At 44.0% G+C, this 22,267-nt stretch overlaps 1 protein-coding gene across 5 annotated transcripts in view; it reads right to left on the bottom strand.

Moving 5' to 3' along the window:
• Positions 1-8,148: 8,148 nt before the first annotated feature.
• THRA (thyroid hormone receptor alpha) overlaps positions 8,149-22,267 on the bottom strand; it is a 108,217-nt gene continuing 94,098 nt past the window's right edge. For all 5 annotated transcript variants that reach the window (XM_078609513.1, XM_078609521.1, XM_078609529.1 and 2 more), the window contains exon 9: positions 8,149-21,461. In XM_078609513.1, the coding sequence (XP_078465639.1) occupies positions 21,220-21,461 (242 nt within the window). In that variant the 3' untranslated portion in view covers positions 8,149-21,219. The remainder of the gene's footprint in view (positions 21,462-22,267) is intronic.

Raw genomic sequence — 22,267 nt, 5'->3', positions numbered from 1 at the left:
GAGTACGTGTGATGAATGCGGTACTTGATTCTTTGGAAAAAGGAATCTATTCTGTATTTGAAAACTTGAGCATCTGTTTTATTTCCCGAAACACCTATTCAACATTTTCATACTTTTGTAGTGTCAGCGATTCGAATACAGAGTTTCTAGGAGGCACTTTCTTGATTAACAACTTCCATGTTCTCGTCCGCACACTCTCCACAGTAGCTCAGCCTAGCCTGTACACAACGCTAGCCATCTAACGCTGACGGCGCTGACTTAGATAGCCAACTACTATCCTTCGTAGCGCAACATCAAGCGGAGATGTTTAGCGACGACGGTGATGAGATGACAGCGATGACGAGGCGAGTCCACTCCCAGAACCGGCAGCCCTGAGCTCCCTGCTCTCGGCTCCTTTTATGCTCCCAGCGCGGCCTGGCTCCGCCCTGACCGCGCCTCCCTTCTCGAACCCGCCAGCAGGTTCCAGGGGCCTCTTGTGACCCTTGCCCTAGTTCCTCCGCTCTGCCAACACACGCCGCGTTCACCCTCACCGGCGTGTGTAATGTGTGTCCACCACAGTTGCCGCCGTTGTCCACCAGCCGGCGCTATTACACTACACTTTAATACTGGCAAAAAAAAGGTTCCATGCATATCTTCCTCCTCCGTTGGAAAGGCGCAGACAACAGTTGTTTGGGTCCGTAGTTTTGGTTCAATTTCCACGACCGCACGACCGTGGCTTGTCTTTCATTTCCCCATTCATGAAGGAGATGAGCGCATCGGCCAGGTGGACGGGCGCCACGGTGGCTAGGAGATGTTAACTACCTCGCCTGGTATACAGGAGGTCGTGGGTTCGATCCCGACCCTGATGCCTGCTGTGTATTTTGAGTTTTCCCCGTGGTCGTGTGGATTTTTCTCCGAGTCCTCCACGAATTCCCTCCACATTTAGAATCAACATGCGTTTGGAGTATTTGGCTGCGAAACATTTCTACGTGATGGTAAAATAAAAAAGTTTATAGTTTAGTTTATATCAGCGGTTGGCAAATCTAAATAACAAGATTATTTTTTTTTCAAATTCGGTAAAAAAGCCTCGATATTTCAAGAGCCGCTACGCGATGTGAATACGAGACGGTGATCCTTCATCCCTAACGTGACGAAGCAGTCCTTAATGAGCTACATGCCTATGGTAATCTTGACTTCCATGGTAAACTGGACTCCCATGGTAAACTTGACTTCCACGGTCAACTGGACTTCCATGGCGAACTGGACTCCCATAGTGAATTGGACTTCCATGGTAAACTGGACTCCCATGGTGAACTGGACTTCCATGGCAAACTGGAATCCCATGGTGAACTGGATTCCCATGGCGAACTGGACTCCCATGGCGAATTGGACTAGATTCCTATGGTGAACTGGACTTCCATGGTGAACTGGACTTCCATGGTAAACTGGACCTCCATGGTAAACTGGACTCCCATGGTGAACTGGGCTCCCATGGTAAACTGGACTCCCATAGTGAATTGGACTTCCATGGTAAACTGGACTTCCATGGCGAACTGGACTTCCATGGTGAACTGGACTTCCATGGTAAACTGGACTCCCGTGGTGAACTGGCAACCAGAATGACAAGAAGAGACATTCATTTCTCGAATTCCAAGAGCCGCCACTGCAGTCCTTGAAGAGACCACGGCGTGCGGTTCCTGAGGCCGGCAGGTTGCCGACCTCTGGGTTGAGATGATGACTCGGGCACAGCGAGGCCGCGTCGTCTCACTCGCTGGATGTGAGCGGTCAGTAGACACAGACGCAGGGGTGCAGCTCTAGTGCCATCTGGCGACATGAGCGCCCTGCCGATGGGGTCGTGAAATACATTGTAGCGGTATAGATAACACATCCTTCTTGACGACGGGACCATTGGTTTCACGAAAGCGGTCGTGGTTGACATTAAATAACACACGAAGCATCGAGGCTGACCGTATCAGAGACGTGAGTAATTTGTATGAAAGATATATTTAACAAATAACTTTTTTGCGTGCAGCTTGTGCCAAAGTTATCTGATTTATGGACGCGGCATAATGGGTAAAGGGAAATCTTTATTTAACCAGATAAGAGTCCATTAAGATGCATGTGTCAGTATCGGGGTCATAATGACAGAATGAATGCATGACACAGTGTGTGTTATTATAGTAGAACCCCTCTTAACGACAATAATTGGTTCCAGGAAACCGGTCGTTAAGTGATTTGGTAAAAAAAAGGTGTCAGTTTTGTTGCCAGATAAAAAGGGTAAAAAACCAATTATCATACAATAGCTATTGTTTACGTGCGGTATTTCAAAACGCCTCCCCGAAGCACTCGCGTATATTCCGTTGCGCACGGAGACGCCGATTTGGAAACGTCTGAAGACGTCGCCAGCCGCCGATCTATTTCGTTCAGTGAAAGTTGTAACTCGTCGAGATGCAATTGCACCCGGAGTTGGGAGACCTCTGTCTCCGTGTGTCGATAGTCTCATCAGCGAGGGGGCTGGATCGACTCGCAATGCTTGAAGTGCCACCGGGCCACTAATTTAATAAATAATTGCGCACACGAGTCATCGATATTCAGAAGGGGCCTTCAGTTTAACGGCATTGATTGAGGCAAGCCAGACTCTGCTGATAAGACCCTGCGTGTAGAAACCGGTCCACATTTTTTTTCTGCTCGTGCCGAATTAATGCCACTGAAATTTTGCCAGTCACGGCACGCCGCACCGACTGATGAGATGTGTAAGAAATACTTAGTTTAGTGTTGTTGTTTTCACGTGGAGAGACGGATTCGTGAAGGAGAAGACACTGTCTTGATTATTTCATTAGTTACACTCAGAAGAGATGCGGCACGAACGTTCACACAGCCTGCCTCTGCCACAATGCCTTCACTTCTGCCTGTCCGCCGTAGCTCTCTTCATTATTGACAACTTGCAGCGCAGCACACGGCAGATGCCTCTTGATACCAAGATCCAGGATGGTCATGTCTATGCGCCGCTTCACGGTGGCAGCCCCAACGCTGTCCCTCTGCACATTCCCAGCATCACCTCAATCGCCTCCTTCAAGAGACACTTAAAAATTCACCTCTACAACCACGTGCTTTCGAGCGACTCTGAGCTTGGCTCCGCGCCTCTGAGTTGCGGCCGTTACGTCCGCAAATTTGCGCGCGTTACAAATTGCAGTATACTTAGAAATGTAATGTAATACAACAGAGAGTCGGATAACATAACAGTCAACACCCTACCTGGTTGATTACGTTCTTCCTGAGAATGCTAAATTTGAGAGAGAGATAAAACACAGAACCAGAGACATATAGACAGACATATAAGTAGAGACAGATATCACAGAGATACATATAGCAAATTGCATTATTATTATTAATCCACGTCACGACACACCACAGAACACATTCGCAATCATATGATCAACGACTCCTAGAATCCCACAGGGTCTGTGAAAACTGCTATTACCCACACACACAACATTATGCTGATATTGAAAATAGGTATCTATGCCTCGAGTGTTTCTGGCTGGCTGCGGTCTGGGCGCCTCTCCACCCCAAAAGTAACTCTGTTGTTAGTGGCTGCTGCCACCCCAACTAGATAGGCAACTGTCTACACGGGGATTTGCCACGTAACAAATCAACACGTACCTATGAATCATTGTTTTTATTCATTATATGAAGCAGTGTCCGGCAATGTTCTTTTTTATAGTGTGCTTTTAAGGTGCCTTTGCCAATTTAATTTGAAAAAAATATTATTGAAAAATAAGTTACGGCAAATCTCATTTGCCACGTTACCCAATGTCTTGTTTCGAGTTGAATAGCATAACGCTGCAAGTTGTGCGTGCAATTTGGAAAATGGATCTTCGCATTTGCCACGGCCAAATACAAATTGAACAAATGTGCTTTCTCAGCCATGTTATGTTCTGAAAGGCACATCAAATGTGTGCTGATTAATGGACAGTTTCATAACCTTGAAAGTGAATCTTTGAGAACCCCACTAAACCCCACCACGTGGAATCCACTGTTGACTCGTGCATGTCTGCTGGGCTGCGTACTAAGAAGGGGAGCGCGTCGACCACACACTGATGCAGTGGTGCATCTCCATTCCATTCAATCACGCTTCGCGTTGTGACTTGTGCCCAGTGGTCTCTTTGCATCATGACGCCTGAGATTAAAATGATTTTTTGATAAACTAAGCAGAGAACAAAACAATTAAAACACCATTTGTGTTTCCATTACCCGTTCCAGTGCGGTATTTGTAGCCTAGCGTTAACAATTGGGAATAAATGACTCATGCTTTCCTTTACAAGTTACCATTGTAGTAGTTTTATTACAATGTCGCAAGCTGGTCTTGCCAAGTTTTCTGCAATTCTTTACACAAAATTGAAAGTGCGTCAGTTTTAACATTTTTCTCTTGAAACGAAATGGGCTCTCGCCTGGATACAAAAGAACAAATATCCGAACCCTTGCCGGCTGCCCGATTTGTTAAAACGGAGACAGGCGATTTGGCGGACGCAGCAAACAGCATGGACACACAGGTGCCAGCAAGCAGGCGAGTCTTTTTGTTCTCTCGTACGGCTGCTGATGTAGACGCAGAGCGACAACTACAATTTCACATGCAGGTGGTGAAGCACAGACGACCGCGCCAGGAGCAGTAGCGGAGTGTGTCACCGTCGTCGTGATGTCTCCGCAGTATTTGTGGATCTGGCCATTGCGTCGTTATCCGTTGTACGGTCTGTGCTGGATGACCACGGTCGCACACTGGAGAGATTTTAATTTTCAATTTGTGCATCATCAGGTATGTGCGGTGAATGCGGTTTAGGGTGGACCATGAGCTTTGTGGTAGTTCAAACCCAGGGATCTTCTGCATTGGGTCTTTCACAAGGTGTTTGTTTGCAAGTTCTCTTGAACTCCATTCAGTTATCCAAGCGTCATCTTGTCCTTCCCCCGCACCTCCGATTAGCACGGTTGGCTACGTACGGTGCGAGAGAAGTTCAACATACATACATCGGGGTTGAATTCGCATTGTTTAAGGTTTAGCGAATGGGTCTGAAAGGGCTTGCGTGACTTCAAGCAATGACGAGGAACGCCATTGAGGTCCTGATGAAGGCGAACAGAAGCTGAGCGGCTGCAGGAGACGTCAGGTGACTCCGAATCGGGGCTCGACAGCAAACGCACGCAAGCCACTTGACCCAGAGTGACCGTAGATATGTCTCGAGATTTACCGAAGTTCCCACATAAAACTCGAACAGGGCAGCAAATCTACTTGCTGCACTGCCATGCGGACGCATCGTCTCACACGGATGAGAATGTCTCCATCTTTTTCTTAGCCACGGCCGTGTGTCACCACGCCTGACATACACGATAACAACATGTATGTATATTCTTGGTTATTTCGGTGAAATCACGTAGAAGGGAAATAATAAAATAATACAAATATAAAACAAAAAAATTCTCACGACGTTTCGACTGCAACACAAGCAATCGTCATCAGGTGTGAAATCCACAGAAAGAAAATTTGAAAAAAGTGGCGGTTTGTCCTAACGTCAGCACCACAGACAGCGATTTGGCAGTTTGCAGCCGAAACGTCGTGAGAATGTTTATTGTTTATATTTATAATATTTTATTATTTCCCTTCTACGTGACTTTACCGAAAGAACCAACAGTATGAATCCCTGCAGTCACGAAAGCTTTAAATAAAATTTTTAACATGTCTGTAATCTTGATTTGAAGCTTTCGTGACTTGCAGGAATCCATACTCTTTGGTTCTTTCGGTAAAGTCACGTGGGTAGAAAATAAAATGAATCACGACGTTTCGGGCGCAACACAAGGGTCCGTCATCAGGTGGGAAAGCGTGGTCTGATGACGGACTTGTGTTGCGCCCGAAACGTCGTGATAGATTTCATTTTATACCCACGTGACTTTACCGACAAAAAAAGCATGTAGTTAAGTTGCCGAATTGTGATTTGAGGAGAGGAACTTATGAGAAAAGCAACGCGAGCTCCAAGCAAATAACGAGTACACAAGTGGTGTTTTTTTTAATGCATTTTATTGCATAAATACAATACCTCTACTAAAATAGTGACAATTATCAGATTACAATAGACTCTGTACAGAAATATAACCTATCAGGTTATGCAGTATGAGGGCCATCTGTAGATTTACAATATACTCTGTAACAATTACAACACCAATATATAACACTATACAGGGCTTCAAGTGATATTTTGGTTAGGGGCTTCTTTGTGTATAATCTCAACATAAACCCGTTCTGATTGGGCAACCAAAACATAATTTGAAGCAAATCTGGATAAACTAATCTTATACACGAGGGGCACAGGATAAGCAAAGCACACACTCCTAACATTATAAAAGTGTTCTAACTTATAAAGCACCAGTTACTCGCATCGTCTATGACGTTTCCTACATCCACTATCGTGCCAGAGCGAAGTAAATTTAGAGTCGTGTTCAAACGTAGACGTTTCGTTCACAGTATAACAAACAAAACGCCCCGATCACTTTCATTTTCACGATGAATGCCTACGTCCCGTTATGTCCCGTTACATAATTTCACTTTTCACGAGTAATACACATCGGCATGAATCCATTCCTATATTCATGACTTTTCAAAATGATATTAAAGTATGAGACTATATTCGTTGGGTTTGTTTTACAATGTACTGCTGAAGCGAGCATGTGAAAGGGGCTGCTGCTGCTTCGATGAGGAATGTACCGAAATCCCCCATTAAAAATCCATTCCGCTAAAATACCGTCTGCAGAGTACAAACTGCCTCTGTGTGTGTGTGTGTTTGTGTGCTTCTCTGCGTCATCACAGCCGCACACAGGAGCCGCGGTGGTCTTCTAAAGATGAGATAAATGGGAGGAGGAAACGGCTTCATTCAAGAAAAAAACAAATCTCCGATCAAAAATTTCGAGTCGACGTTTTTTAAAAACGTCTGCGACTTGTGGTAGATGGAGCAGCATAACCACCATTGTGTGACCCGTTGTGCCAACAAGTGGCCTCTGCAATCCACGCGGAGCAAATGCTAAAACACACACACACACAAAGACGTGGACAAAGCACAGAGCCATTTGTGAAACCCCATCAGCGTTTGCTGAAGAGGTGCACTGATGCCCTCTTGCCTTTTGGTCACCATCAAAATACATTTGGGCAAGTGTGACCGAATGACAGCCAGCAGCAGTGAAGCAATGATCATCGTATTTGGTTGTTTCGGTAAAGTCACGGAGTTAGAAATGAAATAAAATAAATCACGACGTTTCGATCGCAACACAAGCGGTCGTCATCAGGCAATGACGATGACGACCGCTTGTGTTGGGATCGAAACGTCGTGATTTATTTTATTTTATTTCTAACTAGGTGACTTTACCGAAAGAACCAAAGAGTATGGATTCCTGCAGTCACAAAAGCTTCAAATCAAAATTGAATGATAATCAGAATCAGACTATTTATTCATACCGGAGGAATCTGATGAGCTAGAAAGATATTTTTTTCACCCCATAGATGTCCAGTAAGACAAGGGGAGCGCAAAGCCCTTCTGCAGTGCATCTCGAGTGGCGTTTGCACAAAAAAAGGCTGTGGGCGCTTTCTGCACGTTTTTGCGTGATATTTTCAACTCGTGGGTTTTCCCACCTGCACTCTGTTATGGTGCTATGATGGGGGTGTTCTTATCCTTCACAGCTTTGGTTCGAGCACAGCAACACGGGCATTGCTGATGAGTAACGACGACCTCGCGGGTCCAATTTGATGTACATTGGCGGTTGTGTTGTGCCAAACTGGAGGCCTACAATCATGGTTGATGCCATGGTGGCAGAGGTGTTGATTGTCCTTGGGAAATACGTGGAAGAGTGGACCGTACCTTAGCCAGATCACGTTTTCTTTCGCGGACGTGTCGACCGCAAGCATCTTGTGAGCAAGGTGACTGCTAAATATTCAGTCCTCTCAGGAAATCACGTAAGGGGCATCTGTGATGTTTAGAGCACTCTCCTTTAAAATTGTATTACCTGTGCACGACCACAGCGCGGTGTGCTCACAGTGTGTACCATACGTAGACATTCATATTTTAGAAACATTGACGCAAGATGCGTGTCTTCACGTGTCACCGTGGCTTACATGATCAGACTGGGAGACATTGCCATGAACGATGCTGTCATTTTAATGAACACAAAGCACACCCGCAGTGCTTCAGATGGAAACGACGAAGATTTAGAGCGCGGCTCAGAGTACAACTTCAAAACAACAAGAAAAAACCAAACACCAAGAAAGTCACATTTGTCCCTATGAAAATGCAACAATTGAATGAACTGAGCTTTTGTTAATGTGAAAACCTGTTTTTGTACTGTTTCGTTACAATGAGCTACCCTCTGCAGTTGCTTTGCAGTGCTGCACGTGGTCTCATTACATGATCGCAACTCAATGTGACGGCATGCGGCACCAATGTGGGCGATTGACAATTAACTATTACGACTATTTTTTATATTACCAGGTAAGGCCCACTGAGCTACGTAGCTCTTTTACACAAGCGGCCTGGCCACAAATGACAGCTCAACGAAGTGGCTTATCACGTGGAAATTTACAGCAGCCAAATACTCTGAACGTGCGATGTTCATTCTAAATGTGGAGGTAAAAACCAAAGGATCCGGAGAAAAAAATCTACCCGACCACGGAGAGAACATGCAAACTCCAAATATACAGCAGGCATCAGGGTTATGGATCGAATCCACGACCTCCTGTATACCAAGCGAGGTAGTTAACATCTCACCAACCGTGGCAACCCTAACACTTTCGTCTGAACAGCGACAACCCACAAATCAAGACGTTAACCTTTCAACCAGTAACCAATGCAGCACGCGATGAAGCTTCGGAATAAAACACACAGCTCGACGTAACATAACATGTGTGCCAGGCAACGCAAGAGGGTTTCTGTACAGAGGGCAATGCAGGTCCGTATGCCGTACACAGCGACCAAACATATTAAGCCGATTGAATGTTACCATAACACTGGTCAACAAAAAAAACCCATTTTTTTCTGGCCTGGACTTTTGCAGCTGTTTTAGACTAATTTCAGGGTGCTGATTCCAAATCTGATCTCAGATTTGCTCTATCACATCTCATTTTTATGCTATCGGCATACCCAATTTTCATTGATTTTACTCGAAATTAACTCTGTCACTTATGATTGCAAGTTGTTGCGAGTCAGTGACTGCTTTAGTGTTAAAATATGGTGCTGTATTTTTAGGATAGTGTGTTTATAATATAATTTTATGTAGATATCCACATTTATTTAATCTTTTTTTTCTGCAGTTTTCATTGAAAATTCAATATTTGATATCTCAAAACCCTTATGTGATAGACAAAAACTGATGCCAGATTTGGAATCAGCACCCCAAAATTACCTTAAAACCCGTTTGAATACCTTATGCCAGAAAAAGTGTGTTGACCAGTGATAATACAAGGCTCCTAAACAAGTGAACGTTTAGTTGGTTGTCCTTCCCCCGCACCTCCGATTAGCACGGTTGGCTACGTACGGTGCGAAAGAAGTTCAGCATACATAAATTACAAGCAGGTAAATGGTAACAGCAAAGGCGTGTACTACTGTGGAAATACGTACGCTACTGCATGCAATGCTGTAGAGAGCAACGCTTAATGCACCCCTCCCCTATCCCCAGCATCCTCCAACAAGCATCTCCCTCCCGTGAGGGCACGTCCACGTTCGTACAAGAGACGACCCTCTCCATGGGACACTTCGCATCACGTGGTCTCATTACGTGAGCGACTGGAGGCATGCTGGGAAGAGTTGACCCCGCAATGAGGATGTGAACTTTCGTCTAGTGATTGCGAGCGGTGCGCTCTGTTGGAGTGCGACCTGGCGTGATGTTGTTATTATTTTTTATGTGTGTGTGTGTACAGATGGAGAGCCCTCAATCATAGATATGGATTTTTTTTTTAATATATAGTTTAGTAGCAGTCCATAAAGTTGCATGGTTAACATGAATTTGAAATCTATATATGTATTTTTTAATATATAACATTGACTATTATAATACAAACAATACACAACTCCACTTTGTATGGGTTGTAAAACAAAACGTTTTTTTAAGGGTCCCGCGTCCCCAATCCGCACCAACACGTACGTTCTCTCAGTAGATGCGCGGGCGCCTATTCACAACACACGATATTACAACACACATTAAACAACGTCGTTTAGAAGGTGAAACCCCCCCCCACCACTGAATTTAAACACCTGTATTACCAAGTGCCAACACACAGTGTTATGTCTTTTTTTTTATCCCTAGGAGAGCCGTGGGAGGCATAAGCATATCCGTTAACTATTGTTTACATCCGTGCCTCTTCACGCATGCCAGACGGACGTTAATGCTCCACTCTCTCAGACCACCCCAGCACAATTGTGAGACCCCCCCCCCCCCCACCGGACAAACGATATGCACAAACGATACTCAACCTCGTGTTCCCAATGACCACCAACATTCAAAGAGCTATACATTCATCTTTAATAAAATATATCAAATCAAACACCATTTTTTTTTTGTATAAAACTACATATTCCACAATGGGTTTTTTTGTACTATCCTATTTCACATTCAAGGTACACACAAAGTACAGATAACCTCCTATATAACTCAATGTGTAGGAGCCACTGTGCATAATGTGGAGAGGTTTAAAGCTATTTTATCAGTTAAAATCAGTGCATTTATATACGTAATTTAGGATCTGAATAATAGTGTCCGTTATTAAAGTCACCGCCTTAAAGCTGCTATGCCTGTTACCATCACAAAATACAAATATTAACCACGTTCGTACGTGTATGCATGTAATAACAAATATCACAATTATTTCAGGTTTTCGACCTATGCGTGGGATATCGTGTCGTTAAAATTAGCGATATACCGCAGGACTCTATTGACTATTTCAGGTAAGTGTCAACAAAAACCCCCACACTCCCATGTTAGAGCACAAATAGATGCAGGGAAAATGTTGCATGCGCATTTTGATCGAAAAATGTCAGCATGTACTGTATATGTTTTCATCATACACCACACGGGTCGTTCCATCCACAGTTTCCCACCGATCTCGAATGTTCCGTTTACTTTCTTCTCACCGTGCGACCGAATGCCGTGATAGCAAACGGGGGCTGCTTCTCCCCGTATTTTACGCAGGACAGTGCTCAAATATTTATACGCGTATTGAGATTGCTGGGAGAAGTGCCGAGGCTTTGAACTAAAATGCATTTCCCCACCACCCCACCACCACCCTCAAATTTCTCTCCAACATCTTAGCTCGGTGTCAAATAAATGGATCGCCTTGTACATACAACATTAGAACCTGTTTGTCGTGATCACTCCAATAATGCACGAGTAGTAAACCGCGGCCCAATTCATGTTTTGCTGAGAAGTCAACAAAAACAATTTGGGTGGACATATGTCCAAATTTGGCAAACAACAGTTTATCTGATAATTGGTTTGTTACCCTTTTATCTGGCAACAAAACTGACACCTTTTTTTACGAGGAGTCATGTTTGAATTGACCGCAATACCTGCGGTCGGAATGCAAACAAAAAAGACAACTTTGATAATGTATGCACTGTCCTTGAAATTGATTGGTCCACACCCGAGACAGCTTTTCTTAGAGCCTAGTCTCACATGGTGTTGGACCAGATGACCAACACTCGCTGCTTTGAAACTGCTTTGATGTGTTAAGTTCGTTATTCCCCCCACCCATTAGCACGGTTGGCTACGTACGGTGCGAAAGAAGTTTAACATACATACAACCTACATACAAGAATCGGGGCTGTTGGTAAGAAGGCATAGCAGCTTCACACGTTGTTGACTAATGCCGACGGGAATGGCCGAGTGACATCGTGGATGGAAAATGTTTACCGACAAAAACCGTGCTTGGTCACACTTTGAAGGTGTCAAGAATTGTCACATCGCAGCAACGGAGAAAGAAAGCGTCTCGCGAAATATGGAATTGACGCATTACTAACACAAAAAGCGTCGCAATTCCCACCCGACAATGCACAACCGAGACGCGACCATTCACAGTGCTGCCGCTTGACTGTGCAGGCGAAAGGGCTCCACGCGTAACGCAGTTGTGTTCTCCCTCCCCCCGTTTACAGGGGACTTTTATTACAAAGGGTGACGACGATTCACCCGTCTCGAATACGGTCCTGGTGGTGGTGGTGGTGGCGGTGGGGCACCTGCGTTTGATTCATTCCAAGCACCCGGTTAACATCAAGCACCGCCAACGTTGTTTTAGCTGCAAGCCGAATGCGTCGCCGTATTTAAAACGGCGTTCTTTTTACAAGGCGTTGTCTGGAGTCGGTAATTATCAATACAAATGGGTAAGAGAACGATTTGACTTTCGACAGGATGTGTGCTTTCACCCCCCGCCTCCCCATCCTGAGCCTTGCGCTTACATTACATTGTCAACCCATAGTAATGGCTTATTAGATACATTCGACGCCCTCCCAAGAGCTCTCAGCCTCCGTAAGCTCGCGTGGCCCAACAATCATTGCCCCACCCACGTGCCGTTAGCCTACATTCATGGATAGTTACGGCAACTTTTGTTTCTGACAGCACATTTTGTTGCATGGCCGTAGGTGTCAACAGTTTTACCCGATAACATTACACTTGCCCTATGGCTCCACAATCCAAGAAAGTAAGAGATGTGTATTTATACAAATGTAAAAAAAGGGGGTGGGGGTGAAAATGTCTCGGTATTCGGCAAGGTTCCATGTGATGATCAGGTGTCCTGATAAGAAATATTTGGCTCTGCAGGAATTTTAAGCAAATGAAAAATTATTTTGTCAAGGCGCTCTTCCCCCTCCAACCCAGCTTAAATATACGCTCCAAGCCTCGTGGTGTTTCATTCAGACGCTGTCTTCCCGACAGACCTGTTCTTCACCTGAGGACGGCTGTTTGCGTTGTGGCCGAAACGTCGTGATAATTATTTTATTATGTTTTATTTTATTACTTTATAATTTCCCTTCTACGTGACTTTACCGAAAGAACCAAGAAGATGAATCCCTGCAGTCACGAAAGCTTTAAATCGAAATTCAAATGTATATATTTATTTTTAATGCTATCAAGACTGCTATACATGATCCGACTACGGTGGATGTTGTGAGTGAATATACCTGCATAGGCAACGACTGTGTAAGCATGGCATATGACTGAGCCTAGACGATGATGAGGTGGGTAAAAAGCTGGGCCGGTTCATGCTATTTTGAAAAGACAAGAAGATGTGTAACAGCTGTGGGTATAGATTTATTAGAAACAGAGCGATCTTCAGATAGTGCAGATGAATGCACGTTCTATCAGCCCTGAGACAGTGTTGTGAGACTCATAAAAAGGGGGTACTTATTTTATTGACTCGAGAAGGATGATGGGTTGATTTAACTCCTGACCAAGAGTTTACTGTGCGACTGTGAATCGGCACTTTGTGAGAATGCCAAGCAGTTAGGCGAGAACTTACTGAACGTAACAAAGACATCGCAAATATGGTGAAGCAAGTGGTTGGTTAGCTTGCAGGTAAAGCAACCGAGTGAGAAAATTGGGGATACCTAAATGAGCAGTGTCTACAAAGCACGTATGGGGGGGGGGGGGGGTGAAAGCGCATGCAATATTTGAGTTACGGGAATTTGTCAATTTTACCATTGTTGAGCGTTAACAAAACCCTTTACTTTTCTTTACGACTGATAAATGAAACAATTACCTGGATTACACCCAAGAAGCAGTCACGTTTTCACTTGGGTTGCTATTCCGCGTGTTATTCTTAATCGCTCAGTTTCCATGACCACTGCCGACAGGAATGGCTCAGTTGCGTTTCGGGATCAGCAGCAAGGGTCCCCCCCCCCCCCCCGGGTCAACGATCCCACACTTCGTGAGCCCCGATGCTTCCTGGACCCCCCCCCTCCTCCTCCTCCAGGGTCAGGGGTGAAGGGTCAGCAAGCCATCTTTAAAACGTTTATTGCAACAAGATTGAACCCAGGGCTTTGGTTTCTAATTTTACCGCCTTGTTATTTTGAACACTAATGCAGCCCTGAAGCAATGGCGGAGCCGGGATTTTCAGGTAGGGGAGGGCAATCCCTCCAGCAATTAAAAATGATAGGAGTTGTTACTAAGTATATTCGACGCGTGTGTGGCGATGGCACAGCCATCGATCGAGGGTCGAATTCGAACCGCGTTGTGTGATCGGCATCGCGCTCGCTGAAGGTGTTGATGCCTTCAGGGAAGTCGTGGACTGAAAACGCAACTGCGCACAATTCTGTGAGTCACTTACAACCGCTTTGCCGTTACTTATTGCCAATTATGGACTCAGACTATTGTCCTATCATCTCATAGAGTCCCTGACACGTAATAATATGCTACACAGTGGCAGTGGGGGTCGCAAAATGCCGATTTATTACTAATAAACCCAAATGATCCGATCGAAATTAGGGATTTCGATTGGATCATTGGGGGGGCACGTGCCACCCCACCCCCCACTGGCTCTGCCTGTGCCCTGAAGTCGAACCAAGTGATGGACATCGCTGACCTCAATCCCCGTTTTCCTGTTGACCTTGTGACATTGCTACTGGTTTAGAGGTCATCCTGGGTGGACGCATGTGCATCGTTGATCGGATGCGCTTCTGCGGCCGTCTGAAACGCCCTTCCTTCTGATGTTAAGACGCCACTGGAGATATGACTTTTATATTTAGTTTGAAGGCTCGTTTCTTAGAATTGCTTTTTGCGTTTAGTTTGCTGTGTTCTCGCACCTTCAATTGGGATGGTTGGCTACGTACGGTGCGATAGAAGTTCAACATAAATTCAAATATTTTTATTTTACCAGGTAAGGCCCACTGAGCTATACAAGCTTTTATTCAGAAGTGACCTGGCCACAAATGATAGTGGCTCATCACGTGGAAATTTATAGCAGCCAAATACTGTAAAAGCATGTTTCTAAATGTGGAGGGAAAAACCGGAGGATCCGGAGAAAAATCCACACGGCCACTGGGAGAGAGACACGCAAACTCTAAATATACAGCAGCAGGCGTCAGGGATAGGATAGAACCCACGACCTCCTGTATACCAGGCGAGGTAGTTAACACATCTCGCCACCGTGGCGCCGTAACATACATTCATACGGTACGCGTGCCACGGGTCCGTTCTGTGTTCCACTGGAGCACACTTGAGGTCAGGTTGCCCACCCGCAGTACAACTTGGAGCCAGCGAGCTTGGCAAGTGAACGAAAATATCGCCGCGCTTGCTTGCGATCATGGAAAACACGGCAAATTACATTTGCGCTAATCTGAGAGCTAATGCAAATAACTGCCGTAAGTTCAATGAGTATGTTATGGGGGTTAAAAAAAATGGTACGTAATTTTATTGAAAAAAATATAGCAGTGAACTGTATTCCAGCTACAAATGTAAACATTTACCTTTTATTACACTTGTACAACATTTGAAGGGACAAATGCCAGACTTCTGTGAAACTCCAAAAAGTCTGCGCTCCTCCAATTCACGGATCCTAAAATTCGCCCCCCCCCCCTCCGCGTTCCGTGGAAACTCCTAAATTGTGTATGGGGCAAAAGAAATCCTAAACATTCGCTATTTTATCGCAAACGCGGGGAGTCGCGCGGCTAGAAACACTACTTTCTTTCACGATACATCGTGATGGCGCGCAGAAGACGACAGCTGTACGCATAGATGTAAATGTATACAATGTGTTACGTGTTCTTGGTTCTACGTGACTTTACCGAAAGAACCAAGAATATGAATCCCTGCAGTCACGAAAGCTTTAAATCAGAATGTTACGTGTTCCACTTTTTGGTTAAGTTTAGGATATATACTATATCTCTGTATAGCTAATAATATTGTTGACCACACCTATACATTACGTGCTTAGTGTTGCGCATTTTAAGAGGCACGATTCACAAAACACGCAACATTTTCACGGGTTTAATGAGTCGTAGCTAAAACCTCTTAGGGTTTCATCATTTTCTGTCACTCTCAAGGTGTTTTTTTGTTACCGTAGTGCATCGTGGATTCGAGAATCTGCGAACGCGGCCACCCACACATTGACGCGGACTCACAGGAGTTTCACCCAACTACAGTTTGGACAACACAGTGGAAACACCTAACAATAAGCCGCTGGTTATGTTTACGATTGTTCTTTTCATAACACACAACAAAAACACGTCACATTCTATGCCGGTAAAGCATAAAACACATCGATGGGTGTTTTTTTTATCGTATGTATTTCCTGACTTAAAAAGTATATGTCAGATTTACATTGCCATGTCATGATAAGTATAAGTTTATTCCTTGCAGGAAAAAAAAACAAAGAGGTAAGAATAACTGAACAAAAAAAACATCTCAATAAAAAAACCCAGGTTGAAAAAGACTTTCACGCCTCAGAAGTTTCCGAAGCATGCCGGGCAGCATCAGAACATACATTGTAGATTGTCACATTAGGGGGGTGGTGGCGCTGAATGATACGAACGCTGTTAATGAGTGCATCTGAACAGCGGTTTATCTGAATGAAAATTAATCCTTTGTAACTAACTCACATCCAACAAAGTCAGGTGTGGATTTTTGAACAATCAAAAACCACAAAACATTCTGGACAGGGACGTGAAAACAAGCCGCAAAGCATCATAATGTGCCGCGTTCAACTTGTTTACGAGTGTGTGAACTACATTCAGTTGCTCCGTGAAGCTCACTGTTAGAAACCACTTCTTGTTGAGATAATACATTGCTGTACGAAACACCATATCGTGCCATCATAATAACCCAGTGAAAATATTAAATACCAATAAATAACAGGGTAAACCATAGGCACAGTTCATACACAACCAAGACCTTTGCTGGCTGCTCCACAAATATCCTATTTTGGTGTGTTCCAATTATGTGTTTAAGCTACTTGTTGCATCAGAATGGATACAATCTCACAATCGGTCTGGACATTACTAAAGGTCACATGCTGCTATATTTAAACATCCTTTGAGAAGCCACATTTACAGATTGAGATATAGGTGCCTGAACACTCTCGTTTACGTTTAAACATTAAGTGTAGTACATTTACAGTGCGTTATTCCTTCCGCAGGAATATCATTCATGGCATGTTCAAATGTAAACGCTTAAATCGGCGAGATCAATAACAGGTGAGCGTCCTCCGTGACTTCTCTGCAAGGTTTGAGGCTTGTGGAAAGTTAGTTGACAGGAATTATGCTTTTTTGTACCGTATATCAGTTTGACGATTACGTTCAATACACAGCTTATTAACTCCTATGCAGTATTACCACTCCGTTCACAGATGCCTCGTATGACACATTGCATTCAATCGTGTCAAGGAAGGCTACAATCTGGTTCATGTTTTACTTAAACTGGTACTCTGAAAATCCCTGTAGAATGCTTTTACTGAAAATTCTACAAGCATCATTTGTGGCAATTATACATAAGTAAGCAAGAGCTCCGGACTAGTCTGGGTCACATTAGGCTGCAAGTCTTGACTAGATAAATGCTTAAAAGGACCCTGGCTTTGACTTTCTCACGTAATAGCTCAGTCAGGCAGAGCAATGTTTAAATACTAAATCAATTATTATCATGAGATGCTGTCATCGGCTAAGTCACATGGGCACTGCACACCTGTGCAGAAGAGCGCTCGAGCAAACGCTGGGGGGGGGAGGGTTTGTCCGGCACCTCTTGACTTGCGTTTAAAGACTGCGTCGCACAGTGTATGTGCGTGCGTCCGTGCGTGATATAAATAGGACTTATTTTAATCATTATCAGCTGATGAATTAGTGTTAAACAATCCAACGTCTCCCTGGCCTAAAGCAGCGAGTGACACAGCAGCCTTGTACGGCGAGTCAACCAAACTTTAAGGCATACAACAACGTTTTGTCGTTGTTGTTGTTATCAAGACAAGCACAATGCCGGAGAATGCAGATGTCCCGGTAGAGAAGTGCGTTGCCAATTACCAGCAGGGACGTGTCAGAAGACAAGCTGAACGAGCACTAACACAATGGCAAGGTTTGGTTGCAGGTATAAGATCTGTGCCCAAATGCCGTAGGAATATGCGCCGATTGTTGCAAAGTGTATTTGACGAGCGATACAAAATAAATGATAGCTGCTGTGAGGTTAGTCGGCATTGCGCGTCACGACTACGGACCTCACACGCTGCACGCATCCCCCCCACCCACCGCCCCGCTGTGAAAAAATGAACAGGCTCACGCGCTCGCTCCAAGACTCGTGTACGCGATCACCACAGCAGTGTCGCTGAATCGAGTATAAACATTGCATATCACGACTTTGTGAGCAGCAAACAGTATTTACGGCATTTTTTTGTCGACTAAAAACTAATGTACGTGCTATTGAGAGACAAACGATGGGATGACACCCCTTCCTCACTTCATTGCCAATCAGAGTGCATTAGCACCGGACAAAACGATATGTCCGGTGCACAGCCTCGCAGGTATGGGCGGCACATGACCGCTCTACACTGGCCCTACCAGCATGTCCACTTGTACGCTCACCGTGTTCACTTTCAATGTCGAAAGACTCAAAATGAAACACCAACGCCGCTACTCGAGGACAAGCCTGGACTGTGTGGAACAGCTGACGCAGGAGGGAGACGTCAAGCCTGCCGAATAAAGATATGCATTTCAAATGGTTGCACTCGTGCCTTCAGTTGCTTCTAAACGCGTGAGGTTAGAGGTAGAACACTGCTTTGTTGTACGCTTTGGAAAATTGCAAGACGGCGAGCGGGTCACTGTTTTAAATTTGATCGGAAATATCTGAGCGCGGCGAGAGGAATCACGGCGAGTCCTTTTGACAAGAAAAAAATGGGAAACGTGAAATTCACTATGAAACACATGTCACTCACTATGCCATGATAATGCCATGATGCTCGTGACAACATTGTGATGATTTATATTTTTATTCTCTTAGCACTTTCGTAAATGTTTAATTCTTCAAATATTTAACCAATGTTTCTTCTTTTTTTAGAATGTCATTTTAATATTTTATTTACATGTCACTTTTACAGGCAACAAATCATGATTTATAATTTAAATTATTATATTACAATATGAATAAAAGTCACAATCTACAGTACAGTCGTTCATAAAGTGAACTTTCAGCAATTTTGCCAGACCAAAAGTTGATACCGAAATGCATCGATAATTGTTAAAACAGAGAAACCTCACGAAGCCAGACTTGTTTAAGCCAAAATTCACGGTTAGCCGGAAAAGGCTCCCTAAATAAAAACAATAAAATGTTACAAATAAACAAAAACCAATCCAACTGGAACAAACACTGCGTGCGGTTATGATGTGGCCTAAATCTCTACGCTTATTTTGTGTCGGAAAATTCTAAAACGCACGAATTACTTCCGACCATTGCAATAGGTTCACTGAAATTGACGCGCGTATGTGCGTGAGCAATTCACAAGCTATAAAACACGCTTTCACTTCGTTGTTGGTTGGAGTTGGTTGCACCGTGCACGCGCTGCAATGCTCTACTCGTGTTAGATTTCTCTCTCTCACTCTCATTTTAGTTTTTATTTGTTTTAATTTCACAACAAAAGTTTATGATAATTGTTTTTTTACCCTTTTATCTGGCAACAAAACTGACACCTTTTTTTACAAGAAGTCATGTTTGCATAGACTACAATAGCTGCAGTCATAATGCAAACAAAAAACACAACTCTGATAATGTACGCACTGTCCTCTGACATTATCAGAGTTATGTTTTTTGTTTGCATTATGACTGCAGGTATTATGGTCTATGCAAACATGACTCCTTGTAAAAAAAAAGTGTCAGTTTTGTTGCCAGATAAAAGGGTAAAAAACCAATTATCATACTTTTTACTGGCAAATGAGGTTCCAAAGGAACAAAAGTTTATTCAAGCCTGGGATAATCAGTCTGTTTATTGGGTTAAAGAATCATCCATTCTTCCATCTCCGCTGCACGTAATGGAATGTGAATAATTGCGTTTAAAGTATTTGGCCGCGAAACATTTCCACGCGATAAGCCACTTGGTCGAGCTGTCATTTATGGGCAGGTCGCTCGTGAAAAAGAGCCGTGTAGCTAAGTGGGCCTTGACCTGTTAAAATAAAAATAGTTTAGATTTAGTTCAGTGTGTTATTTAAATTGTAGTTTTACTGGGTATCCCCCATAACTGGGCTTATCCCCCCCCCACCCCACAATTAGTCTGGCTTCCAGAGGTTTTACTCCAAGTACAATGGATTTTATGTACCACTGTTTTCACATTTCATTGTTTAAAAATTGTATACTGTTAAAACATTTTATGAATCGATATTTAGGGTAAATGCCTCATAAAACAGTGACATTCAGAATCATGAAAATATTTCCAAATTAACTCAATGTACGAAAGAGCCATCATCAATAATGCAGATTATTACTCTCCTCATATTGTAGACGTCACCGATAGCGATTCGATTTAAATACAGGCATCAAAAATAGATTTTGGAATAATGAACATGAAAAGCTATGAAAAACTATGCATAGAGGTAAAATTTCACTACGGTATACAATGAAGTCACACAGTAGGCCAATGAAAAACAGCAAGCATTGGTATAAACAGCAAAATAATAATAGCTCAATTTAAATTCTAATGATGTTTTACTTGAAGCAGACAAAAGCCGATACTTTTATCTCATTAACCACAATCGCAAACAGTTTTATATCTACTGCTTAACCACCCCTAACAGCACTGATTCCAATCACAAACGCAGCAAATCAAAACCCACTCAACATTTGGCCATGACTCAAACATATTTGCATGTTATATGCCACACATATAGGATTGTTATCGTATGCCACAAAAAGAGACTATGTATAAATGTGGTATATAAAATGTTCTCCAACCATAATTTTAAAAACATAAATTAAATGCTTTAACCTTAGATAATAAAGTCAGCTTTGAAACATCATACACAAAAAAATAACAGCCTCATCCAGAAGACCGCGACACATCTTTGTAAGAATAAAGTGTTAGAACTGTCCATGTACATGAATGATGACAACTTTAAATTACAAAACTGTAGTGTACCTGGCTGCCTTAACCTCATTAACCCAGCGACACGGCTCGCAGGGCAAACACGTCAGCACATGCCTCGGGATCGGCTCAAGGGTCAAGAGGCGGACGGGCATCTTGTGCGCTCAAGTTCTCTCGACTCCCCGTCAGTCCTGGAAGATCTCCAGGAAGAGCGGAGGGAAAAGCACGGAGGGGCACGTCACCTTCATGTGCAAGATGCGGCTGGAGTGACAGGCCCCAATGAGCCGCAGGTCTGTCACCTTCATGAGCAGCTTGGGCCAGAAGTGGTTAAGGCGGTGCTCGCGGTGGTTGATGTAGTGCTCCAGAGCCAGTAGGTAGGTGTCCTGCAGCTTCTCCACCTTGTCCACATTCACCAGCCCAGGCCGGTCTTCGGTCACCCAAAACAAACAAGGGCCCAGCGAAACAAAACGTGTCAAGGCTTTTTTTTTTTCTTAAACTGCCGCAAAACCACTTGACGAGTCAAGTGACCGTCGGTTAGAAAGCGCCTCGCGGTGTGTCGTAGACCAGTAGACGTAAACAATGGGTGCCGGTTAATGCTGCGGGTGAATAAAACACCAGCGATTCAACGCCGGCAGCTGCACCAGTGGGCGTTAGAGATCTCGTGACATTTTTTATTTTCAAGAGCAGGCGACTGTGTGCCAGCGTCACTGTCCAAATTGACCAAATAATAAACTTTAGCAGCAAAATACTTAACTGCGATTAAATCCCTCCCCCGCCCCCCCGACTGGCAGAGCACAGAGCTTGGAGATGTGTTGGCACCGGCGTCTGGCTGCTTTGCAGCTTATCTGCCCTAATGAGGCTCGATGCCCCCCCCCACCCCGTCGAGTAAACTTTTTTTTATGTTTTTGTGTTCCAACATTATTTTGTTGACGTAACTTTGCCGACCCACCCCCCTATTGGACATCTGTGAATAAGAGCTTCATGACTCCATCAGATTCCTCCAGTCTCTAAATAAAGATTCTAATATTATCTTGCTGTGCTCGTGGTGTGATATAGAGTAATACGACTTGTGCAAAAAAGCCCAGGAGTCAAAGCATCACTCGAACTCCACGTGCAAGTGGTCGATATTGCATATTCCTAAGGTCAGTCTCTCCAAAGGATGACCACTTTAACTTCCTAACTTGTGGAACTAAGTTCGTCCGCCTCAAAGAGATTACAGGCCAGGACCACATC

Source organism: Lampetra planeri, chromosome 2 (genome assembly GCF_965212315.1).
Source record: "Lampetra planeri chromosome 2, kcLamPlan1.2.h2, whole genome shotgun sequence".
NCBI classification, from domain to species: Eukaryota; Metazoa; Chordata; class Hyperoartia; order Petromyzontiformes; family Petromyzontidae; genus Lampetra; species Lampetra planeri.
This window is presented reverse-complemented; position numbering and strand designations above follow the sequence as displayed.